General features: G+C 38.7%; 1 protein-coding gene across 1 annotated transcript in view; it reads left to right on the top strand.

The window, feature by feature from the left end:
- The window catches only part of tbx1 (T-box transcription factor 1), a 34329-nt gene that overhangs the window by 4354 nt on the left and 14880 nt on the right, over window positions 1–15095 (top strand). The window contains exons 2-3 of the mRNA XM_062958447.1: window positions 11343–11444; window positions 14459–14630. Of these exons, the coding sequence (XP_062814517.1) occupies window positions 11343–11444; window positions 14459–14630 (274 nt within the window). The remainder of the gene's footprint in view (window positions 1–11342; window positions 11445–14458; window positions 14631–15095) is intronic.

Raw genomic sequence — 15095 nt, forward strand, 5'->3', positions numbered from 1 at the left:
TTCTGGCCAAGGAGATAGTCAAGTTAATTAGGATTGTGGTTGTTGTGTGCTTTCAAGTCATTTCAGACTTAAGTCTAAAACTGAGGGAGGGGGGAGCAGGTAAATGACCTTAGTTTGGGGACCCCTGCACTAGAACATAGATCCATTATAAATCCAATTTTCTGCCTCCTGCAGAATTCTGCGAATTGTAGTTTGGTGAGACCCAGGCAGCACAATAGCCAGAAAAAAAATTTCAGGGTGAGTTAAACTTTTTTTTAGCAAACCATGAAGAGTAGTTCCATAATGCAAAATAATTTAGAAATCAGGCTCCATGGATAAACTTTATTGGATGCTCATGGGGATTTGGTTAATCTGTTAAAATTCATGAGTAAACTGGGTTTTTTTAAACCTGAAAAATTTCGGGGGTGGGTGGGTTTGAACCCCTAACCCCCCCCCCTTGTCTACAGCCCTGGGCCCAGGGCCTGTCTGGCTGAGCTGTTTAAAGCCCCCTCCTTAAAGTGTATTTAAAGTGGACCCAAGCTCTAATGTGATGAGGTCCATCCATCCATTTGTGCACATGGGTGCCATCATTGAACCCAGGCATCCAAACCATTTTGGAAACAAATAGGGTTTTGCTTCTCAACCTCATTCTGCGTCAGATGGCAGAGAGAAGCCAGAGGTCCTCTGAAAAACAACCGACATGGTTTTAGATTCAATGACTTGAATGACATTAAAACAGCCTTTAAAATGAATAAATAAAATAAAATAAATAAAACCTTGGGTCACAAAGCAAAAACCCTGATTTCTTTTTTCCAAAATGGTTTTGATGCCTGGGTTAACCGTTGGGGCCAATGTGTACAAATTGATGGTGACTGTTGAATGGTAGTTTTGTGTAGAGGATTCTTCAGGCTAGGATCTGGGGCAACTTCAGGCTGTTAGGAATAGTGGGAGTTGCAGTCCAAAACACCTGGAGGGAGGGCCAAAGTTGGCCCAGGCTTGCTCTATACACTATATATAATTTATAACACTATATATATATATATATATATATATATATATATATATATATATATATATATATATATAATCATTTACTAATTGTTTCTATCATGCAAATATGGGGAAAGAGTATTAAACTGCACATTTTTTTGTTTCACATCAGATGAATAAAATCCCACATGATCTGCTTTGAACTGGGATATATGGCAGGGTGGACTCAGATAACCCAGTTCAAAGCAGATATTGTGTGTTATATAGCTGTGTGGAAAGGCCCTGAGTCTCAATCAATTGGACTGAGGCCCCTTCTTCACTGCCATTTAAGAATAAGAATAATAATCCAATTTTTGTGTGTTACAGAATAATCAAAACATTGTAAAAGTACTCCAAATCCACATATTAAAACTGTTATTTCCATCAAAAGCTACGCATTAAAGTGTAGAATCATAATGTTATCATGTCATACAATAGAAGGCTCATAATAATATAAGATGGAATACAGTCACTCTATGTAAAAATCCTCTTGTAAGATAATAATACTCATATAGTAAATAGAATACTACTAAGCAGATAGAATAATGTATTTTAATGATATGCTGTTTTATTGTTGTATATGTGTATATTTGAAGTTGTGATGCTTATGGAGAGATGAAGCGGGATATAAATAAGTAAAAATATTTCTATAAAATACATATTGAAAGGCACAAAACTGAGATTAAACACAAGACACACTTTTTGAATTCATGCTTAAAGACTGGCCCAAACAGATATTCCCACAATAAATTCTAAATCTGAAAAAAGCAAACCATGAAAAAAGCAAAACCGAATAGTATGAGACTACACTGCCACATAATCCAGCTCACAGAAGATCTTCTGGATTTTATATGGCAATAGAGAAGGGGCCAGGGTTTGTGGCAGCCACCAAAATAAACAATGTGAGAGACAATAATAAAAGGTCTTGGGGAAAAAATGGTTTCAGAAAGTAGAGAGTATTTTTTTTAGCTAGGCACAGAAAATGTCCTTCAGAGTTAGCTTTCCATCTCCTGAACATATTCAATCTATCAGCAGTCTGCTCACTTTTTCAATGGCAAGGGTGAGTCTGGAGGGCTTATTAACTTTTTCTATCCCGCCAACAACAACAATTCATAATTCTGTTGTTGTTATCTATCCTGCCTTTCTCAGGGGCTCAGTGCGGCTAAGAACAACACAATTTCAAACTAAACAAGCACAACAACAACAATAAAAACAATGCAGTATTAGTGCATGGGTATAAAGTTTAAATATCCAGTTATAAAATAAAATAAATACAATTAAAATGCAATTTCAAACACCATCTCCCCCCTCTAAATTCCACCTACAACCTCCCCCCAAGTGTCTCCTAGCACAGAAATGCCTTTACTTGCTTGCTATTCAGAAAATTGCATTGGATAGACTTCATCAGCTCTCCTTTCACACAGCCATATAACCCAGAATATCAAGGCAGAAAATCCCACAAGATCTGCTTTGAACTGGGTTATCCGAGTCCACACTGCCATATATTCCAGCAGATAATGTGGGATTTTATTCAGCTGTGTGGAAGGGGCCTTAGATATAGTTGTCCTGGTTTTCTATGGGTGACTGGTAGATGACATATGTTTTGTATCTCAAAAACTAGAGCTTATAGGGGGAAGTGGGTGCCAGTTTGGGAATCAGCAGGTCAGATATGACCAGATGCAGAGCTAAAGTTTGAAACCTCAAAATGTGTGTTGGCTAGTTTGACATCACTTGAACCGCCATGGCATCCTGCTATGGAATCATGGGAGTTGGAGTTTGGTGTGGCACCAGCCCTCTTTAGCAGAGAAGGCTACAGACTTTGTGGAACTGCAACTCCCCAAATTCCTTCGCACTGAGTTGTGGCACTTCTGGATTCTACTCTGTCAACAAACTACAATTCCCAGCCTGCCATAGCCTGAAGCCATAGCGTTTCATGTCAGTGTCCAAGGGCATCCATTGGATATAGCCTTAATCTGGAATATCATTCCCAAAATGATTGTTGGTTGTTATTATTATTATTATTAATAATATTCAGAGTGGGCCAAAAATCTCAATAGTTAATTTCTTGATTTTGGTTCATAATTTGCAATTCACACGTATAGTAAATTTATTTCCTGTATGTGCTGTATATGATTTCAGGCTTATTTATACCTTCTTTATACCTCTCTCTCTCTCTCTCTCTCTATATATATATATATATATATGATACCTATCTATAATAAATTTAATATATCTATATATATGATAATCCAGAGATGTGTGTATGTATGTATGTATGTGTTTGTAAGTGTATGTGTGTGTGTGAATATGTATATATATGATGTATTATTATAGATAGGTATATTATATGATAATCCAGAGGTGTGTGTGTGTAAGTGTATGTATATGTATGTATGTATATTTACACACACACACACACAATACATACACACACCTCTGGAGTGAAACTGAGAAGTATGCTAAAACTGATGCATGAGAGGAAGTAAACCAAGAATATTACAATTTCTTTCCCGCTGGATCTACACCGCAGTTTGAAACTGCATTGTATGATCAGTGTAGACCCATATCAATGCACTTCGAAGTTCATTGTGTGATCAGGCTAGATCTAGCCTCGGTTAGGGTGCGTCCAAGCTGTGGAATGAATGCAGTTTGACACCCCTTTCACTGCCATGGCTCTAGGCTATGGAATCCCAGGAGTTGCGGTTTGACAAGGTGCTTCTCTTTGACTTGCCCTGACAAAGTGCGATGGGATCCGGGGAGTTGTGGTTCGATGCGGTCATCAGGCTTCTCTGCCAAACTACAGCTCATAGCATGGAGTTCGAGGGGTGTCAGAATGTCACCATTCCACAATGCAGATGCACAGGGAGTCTCTAAAGTCCTACAAAATCCCTTGGCATAGTGAGATTCCAGAAACTTTGCACGGTTTCCCGTGGAAAGCACCTGCTGCTCTGGAGACTGGGTGACAATGGAGCTATGGATTCAAATGGCAGGAAAAAGAGATTCTGCTTCAACTTTAGAGAGAATTTCCTGACGGCATAAGCAGTTTGATAGCAGAATATGGTTGGTGTGGTGGAGCTTCCTTCTCTGGAGAGTTTGGATGGGTTTATGGCAGAATGGGGTCTCTTCCAGCAGTAGGATTCTGGCCTCTGAAAAAGGCTAAGGTTGACACTTGGGCACTTTAGTTTGTGAATTGAGGGCAGCTAGTTTTATCTATAGATGTTTTTTTAAATCGAGCTATTTTATTTTACGTTATGTGTCTTGGTAGTGGTTTGTTATAATTTTATGTGTTACTGTTTTATACTTATGTGCCCTTTTGTGTTATATGCTGCACCCTGGGAGTGTCATTGTAAACAGCCAGGAGTCCCTTTGGGGCGATAGTGGTGGGATGATAATGATAATGATGATGATAATAATAATAATAATAATAATAATAATAATAATAATAATAATAATGATGAAGCGGACTGGCACTCTCGCTGTAGAGTTAGAGCAGTCGGACGCTGCTTGAAGTGCCACAATCTCCAGGGATTTTGGGATTTGTAGTTTGCAGTGACAGAGGAGGGGGGAAATATCCCACAAAAACGACACATACTGGGATTGTGTGGCCTGGAGCCCTGGGCAGTGAATGAGGAGCTGGAAGCAGGAGCAGAGTAGATTGTTTCACGGCTTCAGAAAGGCCAGCCGAGTTGAGCGTTTTGGGAGAAATAGCATTGGAAATGCCTTGACTTCAGTCACACGCTCCCACTTTTCCTTTCGTTTTGTTTTTCCTCCTTCCAAATGAATGCATTCAACAAAGGGCCCGATCCAAAATAAACCCGGAATAGACCTTATTTCGACTCCCAACACGGGATCCAGGTTTAGTCCAACCCGCAATTGGATTTTGTTTCTCTTTCCCCGTTAGAGCCGCGAAGGTTGGAATAATAATCGTTAGGAAAGAAATGAAGCTACTAGGCGTGGATTATCCTTTAAAACATTTCCTTAACATTATTAGCGGTCTGTGTGCGTTTTGTCGAGGAAGATTCTTGCTTCAAAAGTTGGTTTTGAGTCCTCCCTAAAATGTCCCTGAGCAATAGTCGGTTTTACAGAATATTATTATTAATATTATTATTAATATTATTATTAATATTATTCGTATTATTAATAATAATATTCGGAGGTGAATTTCTCCCAGGGATTGCACTCTCTTCCCACCACTTTCTTCCCACGTTGCATTTGCGTGACAGTCTGAATAATTGTCAAAGGCTTTCCTGGCCGAAGTCACTGGGTTGCTGTGAGTTTTCCGGGCTGTATGGCCGCATCTGAATAAGTTTCTCCCCCTATTTTAGTTCACCCCAAGGCAAACGCGCCCCGGCGGGCAGGACCCACTTTGAGCCGAAATATAACGGCTTTGGATTTCATTCTCCCACCCGTCGAAATCCACAATTATAAATGAAAAATCCAGAATTGTTTTGTTTCGGCTTTTCCCCCCTTCTCCTCCCAATATCGCGTAATCAACCCGGATGCCCCATTATGACTCGTTCTTTAATAGGCGCCTTGTAAAACACGTTGGGAAGGAATGAAGCCCAACTCCCTTCGGGGTTTACTGGCTGGAAAACGGTTTATAGGCCTGCTCTGGAAGAAAATAATGCATTTTTTAGAAACTCCACTGTTCCAAGGGAATCTGCTTTCAGTCATTTCTGTTTCTTTAAGGGGAGGCTCTGGGTTTTGTCCCGGTTCTTGGAGGGGGGAAAGGCCCCGGGTGCCCGTGGGGAGACGGGGAAAGGACGCCGTCCCTGGGCCTGTGTTTACATTGCCCCGAAAGGAAAGGCCAGGGAAAGGAGGGAACCAGAGAGAAGCCCAGGATGAACGCGGCTCGGGTTGGAGAAAAGGAGAGGATTCCACGTGTTTGTTCATCTCTTGATAGATCTCCACGAGGAAATAGAAAATAAACTTACAGATAACTCTAGAGACCCTTTAAAATATATATGTGTGTGTGTATGAGAGACAGTTTAATATATATACAATATATACAGATATATAAAATATATTTCTATATATACAAAGATATTATTATTCATATATATATATATATATATATATATATATATATATATATATATATTAGCTATATTATGATAGTTAGGTATTATTATATACATTTTATATATTATATACTAGCTATATGATTATAGATAGGTGTATCATATATGTATAATATTATATAATAGCTATATTATAGTTAGGTATATATTATATACATTTTATATATTTATTAGCTATATGATTATAGATAGACATGAAATATAGATATGTAGAATCATAGAATCATAGAATAGTAGAGTTGGAAGAGACCACATGGGCCATCCAGTCCAACCCCCTGCTAAGAAGCAGGAAATCGCATTCAAAGCACCCCCGACAGATGGCCATCCAGCCTCTGCTTAAAAGCCTCCAATGTGTTCTATTATATATAATAGATATATATTACAGATATAGAGTCCAGATATATAGATATATAGATATATATAATGTATTATTATAGATAGGTATAGATAGATATATTATTATGGATAGATTATATCAAAGATATATATGTGTGTTATATATAATGGATACATATTACAAATATAGATAGTCCAAAGATATATATCTATATATTAATGATTTAAGTATATTATTTTAGATAGATCATATTGTGTTAGCCGCCTTGAGTCCCCACGGGGAGAAAGGCGGGGTATAAATAAAGAAAATAATTATTATTATTGGGTTGCTGTGAATGTTCCGGGCTGTCTGGCGATGTTCCAGAAGCATTCTCTCCAGGCGTTTCGCGTACATCTATGGCAGGAATCCTCAGAGGCTGTGAGGTCTGTTGGAAACAGCATCCCAGTGATTCCGGCCATGAAAGCCTTCAACAACACAATTATTATAATATATATAGATAGATAGATAGATAGATATAGATATAGATATAGATATAGATATCATTATCTATCATTATCATTATAGATAGATAGATAATCATTATCATAGATAGATAGATAGATAGATATCATTATCTATATGTGTGTGTATACACGTATAAATATTCGATTATATCCAAAGAGGGTTTGTTTATTCGTTCAGTCGCTTCTTCGTGACCTCCTGGACCAGCCCATGCCAGAGCTCCCTGTCGGTCGTCGCCACGACTCCCAGCTCTTTCAAAGTCAAGCCGGTCACAAAGAGGGTTATCTGTCCCTTAATGGAGTCTAATTTAAATATTTAGCAACAGTAATTACAAATCAGTGGCAAAACAACGGAAGGGTCAGTCCTTTGGCCTCATCCGAGACTCAAAATATATTATAGTTTCGGTGATGCCCAAGTGATGCCCAAGATCCAACTGAAGGAAGGAAGGAAGGAAGGAGAGAAAGAAAGAAAGAAAGAAAGAAAGAAAGAAAGAAAGAAAGAAAGAAAGAAAGAAAGAAAGACTCCACGGGAAAGAAGCCTTTTCGCCGCCCGACAGACAGCTCTCGCCTGTCTGTTAGCCGCTCTCTCTCTCTCTCTCCCTCCCTCCCTCCCTCGGAGGCATTCTGACTCAAAAGGCCTTGTCGACATTGTCTCCCCCTTCTCCTCCTCCTTTCCCTCCTTCTCCTCAACCCCTCCGGGGAGAAGGCGTGCAGAAACACCTGTTCCAATGCAAGGAGCAACAACAACCCACAAAAAAGAGCATTTCTCAGCCTTTGGCCTTCCGCTCGTTGCAAACACTGGAAATCGGGCATTTCCCGTTGGATTCTTTCTGGCCAGAGAGGCTTTGGGGCGGATAGCGCCTGCGGGAGAAGCTCCGCCGTTACTTTGGAGTTTTTGAAGCGGCCGTCTGTCGGGAGAGCTTGAATTGTGCTCTTCCTGCATGGCAGAACGGGGCTGGACTGGACTGGCTTCCAACTCTGGGATTCTGTCATTTTATTATTCCTTTCCCAGGGATGATGTGCAAAAGAATATCCCAGAACAGAGTTGTGCTTCGTGTGTGTTTTTCTTTTGCCGTTTTTGTTGCTTGGAAATAAACTTCTCTAGGCGCGATTCCCCTTCCAAGTCTTCTCCAAGGATAGAACTATTGTGATATATAAATATAACTTGTGATATATAAATATAGCAGCAACATATTGTGGTGCCTCCAGTGTTAGCAGAGCCAAATCCAAGCATTTGAAATGTCAACAAGAGCCTAGAGACTCGACTTTGAGTGTGAGCGAAGGCGACTTGATTCGAAATCGTTCCGGCACAATTTCAACTTTTGTTTTGTTTACTTCCCTTCGAGATGTGAAACCTTGATCTTGACCAGGAAAGTGTCAACTGTCTGGGTCTTAGTCCAGTTGCAAATGCAGAGGGACACAAACAAAACAAAACAAAAACTCTTTTTTATTTTGAAGCATCTCCCAAGTCCCATGATAGGCAATGAGAGCGTAGGAAAATGGCGCCCTGTATATAAAATGGCCAAATGGAATCTGAGAGGGCGAGTTATAAATAAAGTTTATTATTATTATTGACACAAAGACAGAATATGACACAGCCAACGAGATTTATATGCTGAATTTCGCATCACAGAATCACAAGTCGAACAGTTCCCAAGTGTTTATTATTATTATTATTATTATTATTATTATTATTATTATTATTATTATTATTATTATTATTACGGTTCCCGAAGAGATCTCAGGACGAATAGGCAGATCTTTCCCTAGCCCGAAAAGCTTCAAAACAGTCTGAACTCAAAGATTTCGGAGAAATAATATTTAAAAGAGACAAGGGGGGGGGGTCAAAACGTTATTTTGGGCCGCAGCTGCCAGAATTCCCCAGTTAGCGGGTTGGTTAAGATTTGGATTTATTATTATTGGCCAAATCAAGGTTTGCTTTTGGTTTGCGAGTTGGTTAGGAAGATTTGGATTTAGTTATTATTATTATTATATTATATATATTATAAAGTATTGTTAATAATATTAATACAATATTAATAATAATAATAATAATAATAATAATAATAATAATAATAATAGGGAAGTGTTCGACTTGTGATTTTGTGATACGAATTCCAGCATATCTATCTTGTTTGCTGTGTCATACAATAATAATAATAATAATAATAATAATAATAAATAGACAATAGTAATATAAAATTGGCCAAATCAAAGTTTGCTTTTAGTTTGCGGGTTGGTTAGAAAGATTTGGATTTAATTATTAATAATAATAACTAAAGTATTGATATTAATATTAATTATTAATATTCGAGTTGACGTTGCCCAGGAAAACTCTATGAAATGAATGGCACTGAAGGCGCTGAAACACACACTAAAACGATCAGGCGTTGATATAGATATATATATAGGATAGCCCCTGAAGTTTTCCTCAATGTTAGGGAATCCCGGGAATATTTGACAGTTCCAGCGGTCTTAAACTGCATTTATTCCAGATTTAAACCAAATGAGGAAAACTTCAGGGGCTATCCTATATATATATCTATATCCTATATATATATATATATATATATATATATATATATATGATATAGATATATATATAGGATATAGATATATATATAGGATAGCCCCTGAAGTTTTCCTCATTTATATATATATATATATATATATATATATATATATATATATATATATATAAAAATATAAAAATGTACTGTTCCATTAATAAAATACAATGAAAATAAGTCGCTTGATGTAGACTTGGGCTTTCACACTTTCGGTCCCGCTTGCCTGAAGTTCATAAACACAGAAAAACAGACAATATATTCCTGCACTTGAAAAAAAATCAATATAATACTAATTTTTTTTACAAAACTAATTTTGTTTTGGGTGCAGGGAGTATTTGTTTATTTATTGGTCTTTATTTGATTGGATTATAATTGGATTGTTTCTTACTTGGGTGTAGTATTTCGTATTCTTGTATCATTTTATTTCTATACATAATAATATACAATATGATGATGATGATGTGATAAAACGATACATTTTTTAAATTATTATTATTATCTGCATTTATATACCGCTTTTCTCAAAGCGGTTTACAACATAATAAATGACAAAATTCAATGCCTCACATATGTATAGAAAAATATCACATGTTTAAATCAAAAACGTAACTGTAGATTAAACCATTAAAAAGCCTGCCTCTTTCCTCTATTGTGTTGTGGAAGGCTTTCACGGCCGGAATCATTGGGGTTGCTGTGAGTTTTTCGAGCTGTCTGGTTATGTTCCAGAAGCATTCTCTCCTGACGTTTCGCCCACCTCTATGGCAGGCATCCTCAGAGGTTGTGAGGTCTGTTGGAAACTGGGCAAGTGGGGTTTAATAACCTGTGGAATAATGTCCAGGGTGGGAGAAAGAACTCTTGTGTGTTTGAGGCAAGCGTGAATGTTGCAGTCGTCCACCTTGATTAGCACTGAATGGTCTTGCAGCTTCAAAGTCTGGCTGCTTCCTGCCTGGGGAATCCTTTGTTAGGAGGTGTTAGCTAACCCTGATTGATGTCTGGAATTCCTCTGTTTTCTGAGTATTGTTCTTTATTTACTGTCCTGATTCTAGAGGGTTTTTTTTAAAATACTGAGAGCCAGATTGTGTTCCTTTTCATGGTTTCCTCCTTTCTGTTGAAATTGTCCACAAGCTTGTGGATTTCAATGGCTTCCCTGTGTAGTCTGACACGTTGGTTGTCAAAGTGGTCCAACATTTCTGTGTTCTGAAATCATATGTTGTGTCCAGGTTGGTTCATCAAGTGCTCAGCTATGGCTGACTTCTGTGGTTGAATTAGTCTGCAGTGCCTTTCAGGTTCCTTGAAATTCTAACAAGCACTATGTCAGACTTTAGAGAATCCATCGAAATACACAAGCATGTGGGCAATTTCAACAGAAAGGAGGAAACCATGAAAATGAACACAATCTGGCTCCCAACTCTAAAATCAGGACAGTAAATAAACAGCAGCACTCAGAAAACAGAAAGGAAACAATGAGGTTTAGCCAACACCTCCCAAATAAGGATCTCCCAGGCAGGAAGCAGCCAGGCTTTGAAGCTGCAAGGCTATTCAATGCTAATCAAGATGGCCAATGGAATCATTCCCACTTGCCTCCAACCGACTTCTTTCTCCCACCCTGGACATTATTCCACAGGGATATATATATATATATATAAACCCCCACATGCCTAGTGGTGTCATACTGGGAAGGCATGGCATCCCTTTGGAAGGGACTTCTCCTTTGGGTTCTCTAGTCTCCCCTTTTCCTTCTTTAGCCCAATGAGAAAAGAAGTCTTCAATAGGTGGGAAGGAAGGAGGTCTTTCACACTGCTGGATTGACGGATGTGGCCTGATTCCCTTCTTCCTTTTCTTTCAGGAGGATGTTCCCCACTTTCCAGGTGAAAATCTTCGGCATGGACCCCATGGCGGACTATATGCTCTTGATGGATTTCGTCCCGGTGGATGACAAGAGATACCGGCAAGTATATCATATCCCACCTCCCTTTCTTTGAAACTGCATGATATGGCTGGTCAGTGTGGGTTCATGGCATGTGGAAGTATGAGATGGAGGAGAGCAGAATGAGAGCCTTGCTCCCCAAAAAGAGGAGGGATAATTCAGCAGATCATCTGGGATCAGATCCTGGGATATGGGGTAGTATAGAAGGGGCCTGACTGTCCTCAAGGAAGCAAAGCAAGAAAGCCAGGAAACTGGGTTGCTGTGAGTTTTCCCGAGCTGTTTGGCCATATTCCAGAAGCATTCTCTCCTGACGTTTCGCACACATCTATGGCAGGCATCCTCAGAGGTTGTGAGGTCTGTTGGAAACTAGGCAAGTGGGGTGTATTTATATATCTGTGGAATGATGTCCAGGGTGGGAGAAAGAACTCTTGTCTGTTGGAGGCAAGTGAATTACTGTGAATTTGTGATGTTATGTTGACTATTTATTGTTTATGTTTTGTTTTGCACTTTTTGTATTTTGCATGTTACACCTTGAGTGTTCTGTGAGTCATCCGGAGTTCCTCTGGGAGATGGTGGCGGGATATAAATAAAAGTTTATTATTATTATTATTATTATTATTATTATTATTAAAGTATGAATGTTGCAATTAATCACCTTGATTAGCATTGAAAAGCCTTGCAGCTTCAAAGCCTGGCAGCTTCCTGCCTGAAGGCATCCTGTCTTGGAAGGTGTTAGCTGGCCCTGATTGTTTCCTGTCTGGAATTCCCTTGTTTACTGAGTGTTGCTCTTTATTTACTGTCCTGATTCTAGAGTTTTTTTTTTAATTACTGGGAGCAAGATTTTGTTCATTTTCATGGTTTCTTCTTTTCTGTTGATTTGTGATTAATTGCAACATTCCCACTTGTCTCAAGCAGATGAGGGTTCTCTCTCGCATGACGGTGTTTATTTTAAAAATGGTTTTATTTATTTGTTTTTATTGTTTAAAATGTTTTTATTTATTTTTATTTACTGTTTTAAATGTTTTTTTATCCTTTATTGTTTTAAATGTTTTTATTTATTGCTTTGTTCTCTGTGATATAGAAGTTAGTGTGAAGGTTCAAGTCAACACTACTGTGCAGGACTGTGAGGCAAAAGGGAGGGAGAGAGCCACATATATCACACTGTGCTCATTGGAAGGAAGCAGGGTATACATGCGAGATGTATTTTATGCCTGATATTGTGGGCATATTTTAAAAGAAATCCTTCTACAGACTAGAAGTCTGGTTTCCAATAAATACATAAACATCCGTGTGGCTTATTTGTCAGAAAACTACACTGTAAGGCTGCTTTCCTACAGACATCAATCCTATTGAAATTCATTGATCTTTGCCTCGGGCAGCCAGTTTTTTAATGAGAGGTTTCAGGGTGTAATGGCTTCAGTGGGAGACTAGGTATGAATCCCCTTTCAGCTGCAGAAACCTGCTGGGTGACCTTTGGCAAGTCACACTCTCTCGGCCTCAAAGGAAAACAATGTCAACCCCCACTGCACCCGGTCTATGGCCCTGATAGGTTTGCTCTAGGATCTCTATAAGTTAGAAATGACTCAAAGGCGCACAACAACAGACAAGCATAGATGGTAGCGTATTCCTAGTTTTGTTTTTCCCTGTATTACATCACATTTATGTGACTCTAGTCATGGCTTTTAAAAACAAAACACCCTGATAACCTCAAGGAGACATACATGAATAAGAGCACATTCAGAGAATACTCCCCCTGGGAAGTCTCATTCTTTCTCCTTTTATGTTATGCTCTTGCTGACAAATAGCTACAAGATGCCCTCCCCTCTTTTCCCAATAAGTTCTGATGTAAGATCTCCTCCATGAAAGAGTCCTTTTCCCTTCTGGCACTTTTAGCTCATAAGAAGAGCACTTCCTAGTTTGGGTGAATCATGATAACCAGGGATGTGACCCTGATCGAAGCTGATTAATCAATGTAGTAAAAGTCATGGCACAAACCAAAGATTTGCATAGAAACGAAGGCAATAACAGCTCCTGTCTTGATCCAAACACACCCTTTGGATCAATAGAAGATGTTCAGATATTCTTGACAGCTCAATCCAAAACAACATTCTCACATCAGTTAGTTGTTATTGTTTTGAGTCTTTAATTATTTTTGAACTTGTGATGAGCCCATAGGGTTTTATTGGAAAGATTTGTTTAGAGAGGGTTTGCCTTTGCCTTCCTCTGAGGCTGAGAGAGCGTGGTTTTCCCAAGGGGAATTTCACGCCTGAGTGGTGATTTGAACCCTGGTCTCCAGAGTCATAGTACAACCCTCAAACCACCACATTATGCTGTCTTTCTACTTCTAAATAACTGATCCTGGAGGTTACCATCATCATGTAGCTGTAGGAATTATTTCAGTTCCTTCAAAACATGGAAAGTGGGGCCCAGGGTTTTTGATACCTGTGATAAAATGAGGAGAGTCAGGTAATACAAATATTGTTGTTTAGATGATGATGATCTAAATTCCTCCCCTGGTGGCATCACAAGGCCTCTCAATTCAAATTAATCTTCTGTACCTGGGTGGAAAGTACAGAGTGAAATTGTAGGAAAGGTGGGATACCACATTTCTATTCCACCTTTCCTTCAATTAATTTCAGTTATTTTTATCCTCACAACAACCTTGTGAAATAGGGTAGGCCAAAAGAGACCAATTGTCCTAAGGTCAGATAACAGGTTTAGGTCACTATAGAACAGTGGTTTTTTTATTGCTTCTACTATTGTTCCCCCTCCCCCCCCCCCCCCAATTTTATTTGTTCTTCTTTTACCAATTGCTTTATTGTTATTCGCAGATACTGTTTGCCTTGGCTGCATTTTAAAATAATCTTTTTTAAAAATACTGTTGTTTGTGTACTGTTTTGGAAATCATTTTGCATTTATTTTTTCTAAGATGTGTTTTGAAATAGATAAATGAATGTAAATTAGACTGCCTTGGAGTCTGACTCTGTCACCGACAGCCTGATGGTTATCCCAGTCTTGGCTTTTCCCCGACCCAGCTATGCATTTCACAGTTCTTCCTGGCTGGTGGCTGGCAAGGCAGACCCTGCAACACCCGGGAGAGTCCATTACCACCCTGATTCCCCAGCTAGAGGCGCCCAGTGGATGAAGCAGATAGTCTCCTTTGATAAACTCAAGCTGACAAACAATTTGCTGGATGACAATGGACACGTAAGTCTTATCTGGGGAAAGCAGGAGGCTCTTGGGAAATATGAATTTTAGAATACCTGTATTTACATATACATACATCATGAAATAGCTTGGAGATGAGACCCAAGTCCAGACATGAAATTCATGTATGTTTCATGTATCCCTAACCCAAAAATATATTTTAAATAATGCTGTGCATGAAACAAAGTTTGCGTCCATTTGAACCATCAGAGAGCAAAGATGTCATTCTCTCAGCCACCCATGTGAAGAATTTTGAGATTTTGGAATTCCGGATAAGGATGCTCAACTAATACTGCACTCATCCAAAATTTGGAACTGCAAATCATTAAAATAATAATGCTTTTATTACTGTAATAAAACCCCAATCTATTTCCTCTGCTGAACCTTTGAATAGTTAATGTAATTCAGGGGATATTTATCTGAAACTTAGTCTCTCTTGAAAGGAAGCTTTACAGTTTGAAGTGG

This window comes from Anolis carolinensis, chromosome X, assembly GCF_035594765.1.
Source record: "Anolis carolinensis isolate JA03-04 chromosome X, rAnoCar3.1.pri, whole genome shotgun sequence".
Lineage (NCBI taxonomy): Eukaryota > Metazoa > Chordata > Lepidosauria > Squamata > Dactyloidae > Anolis > Anolis carolinensis.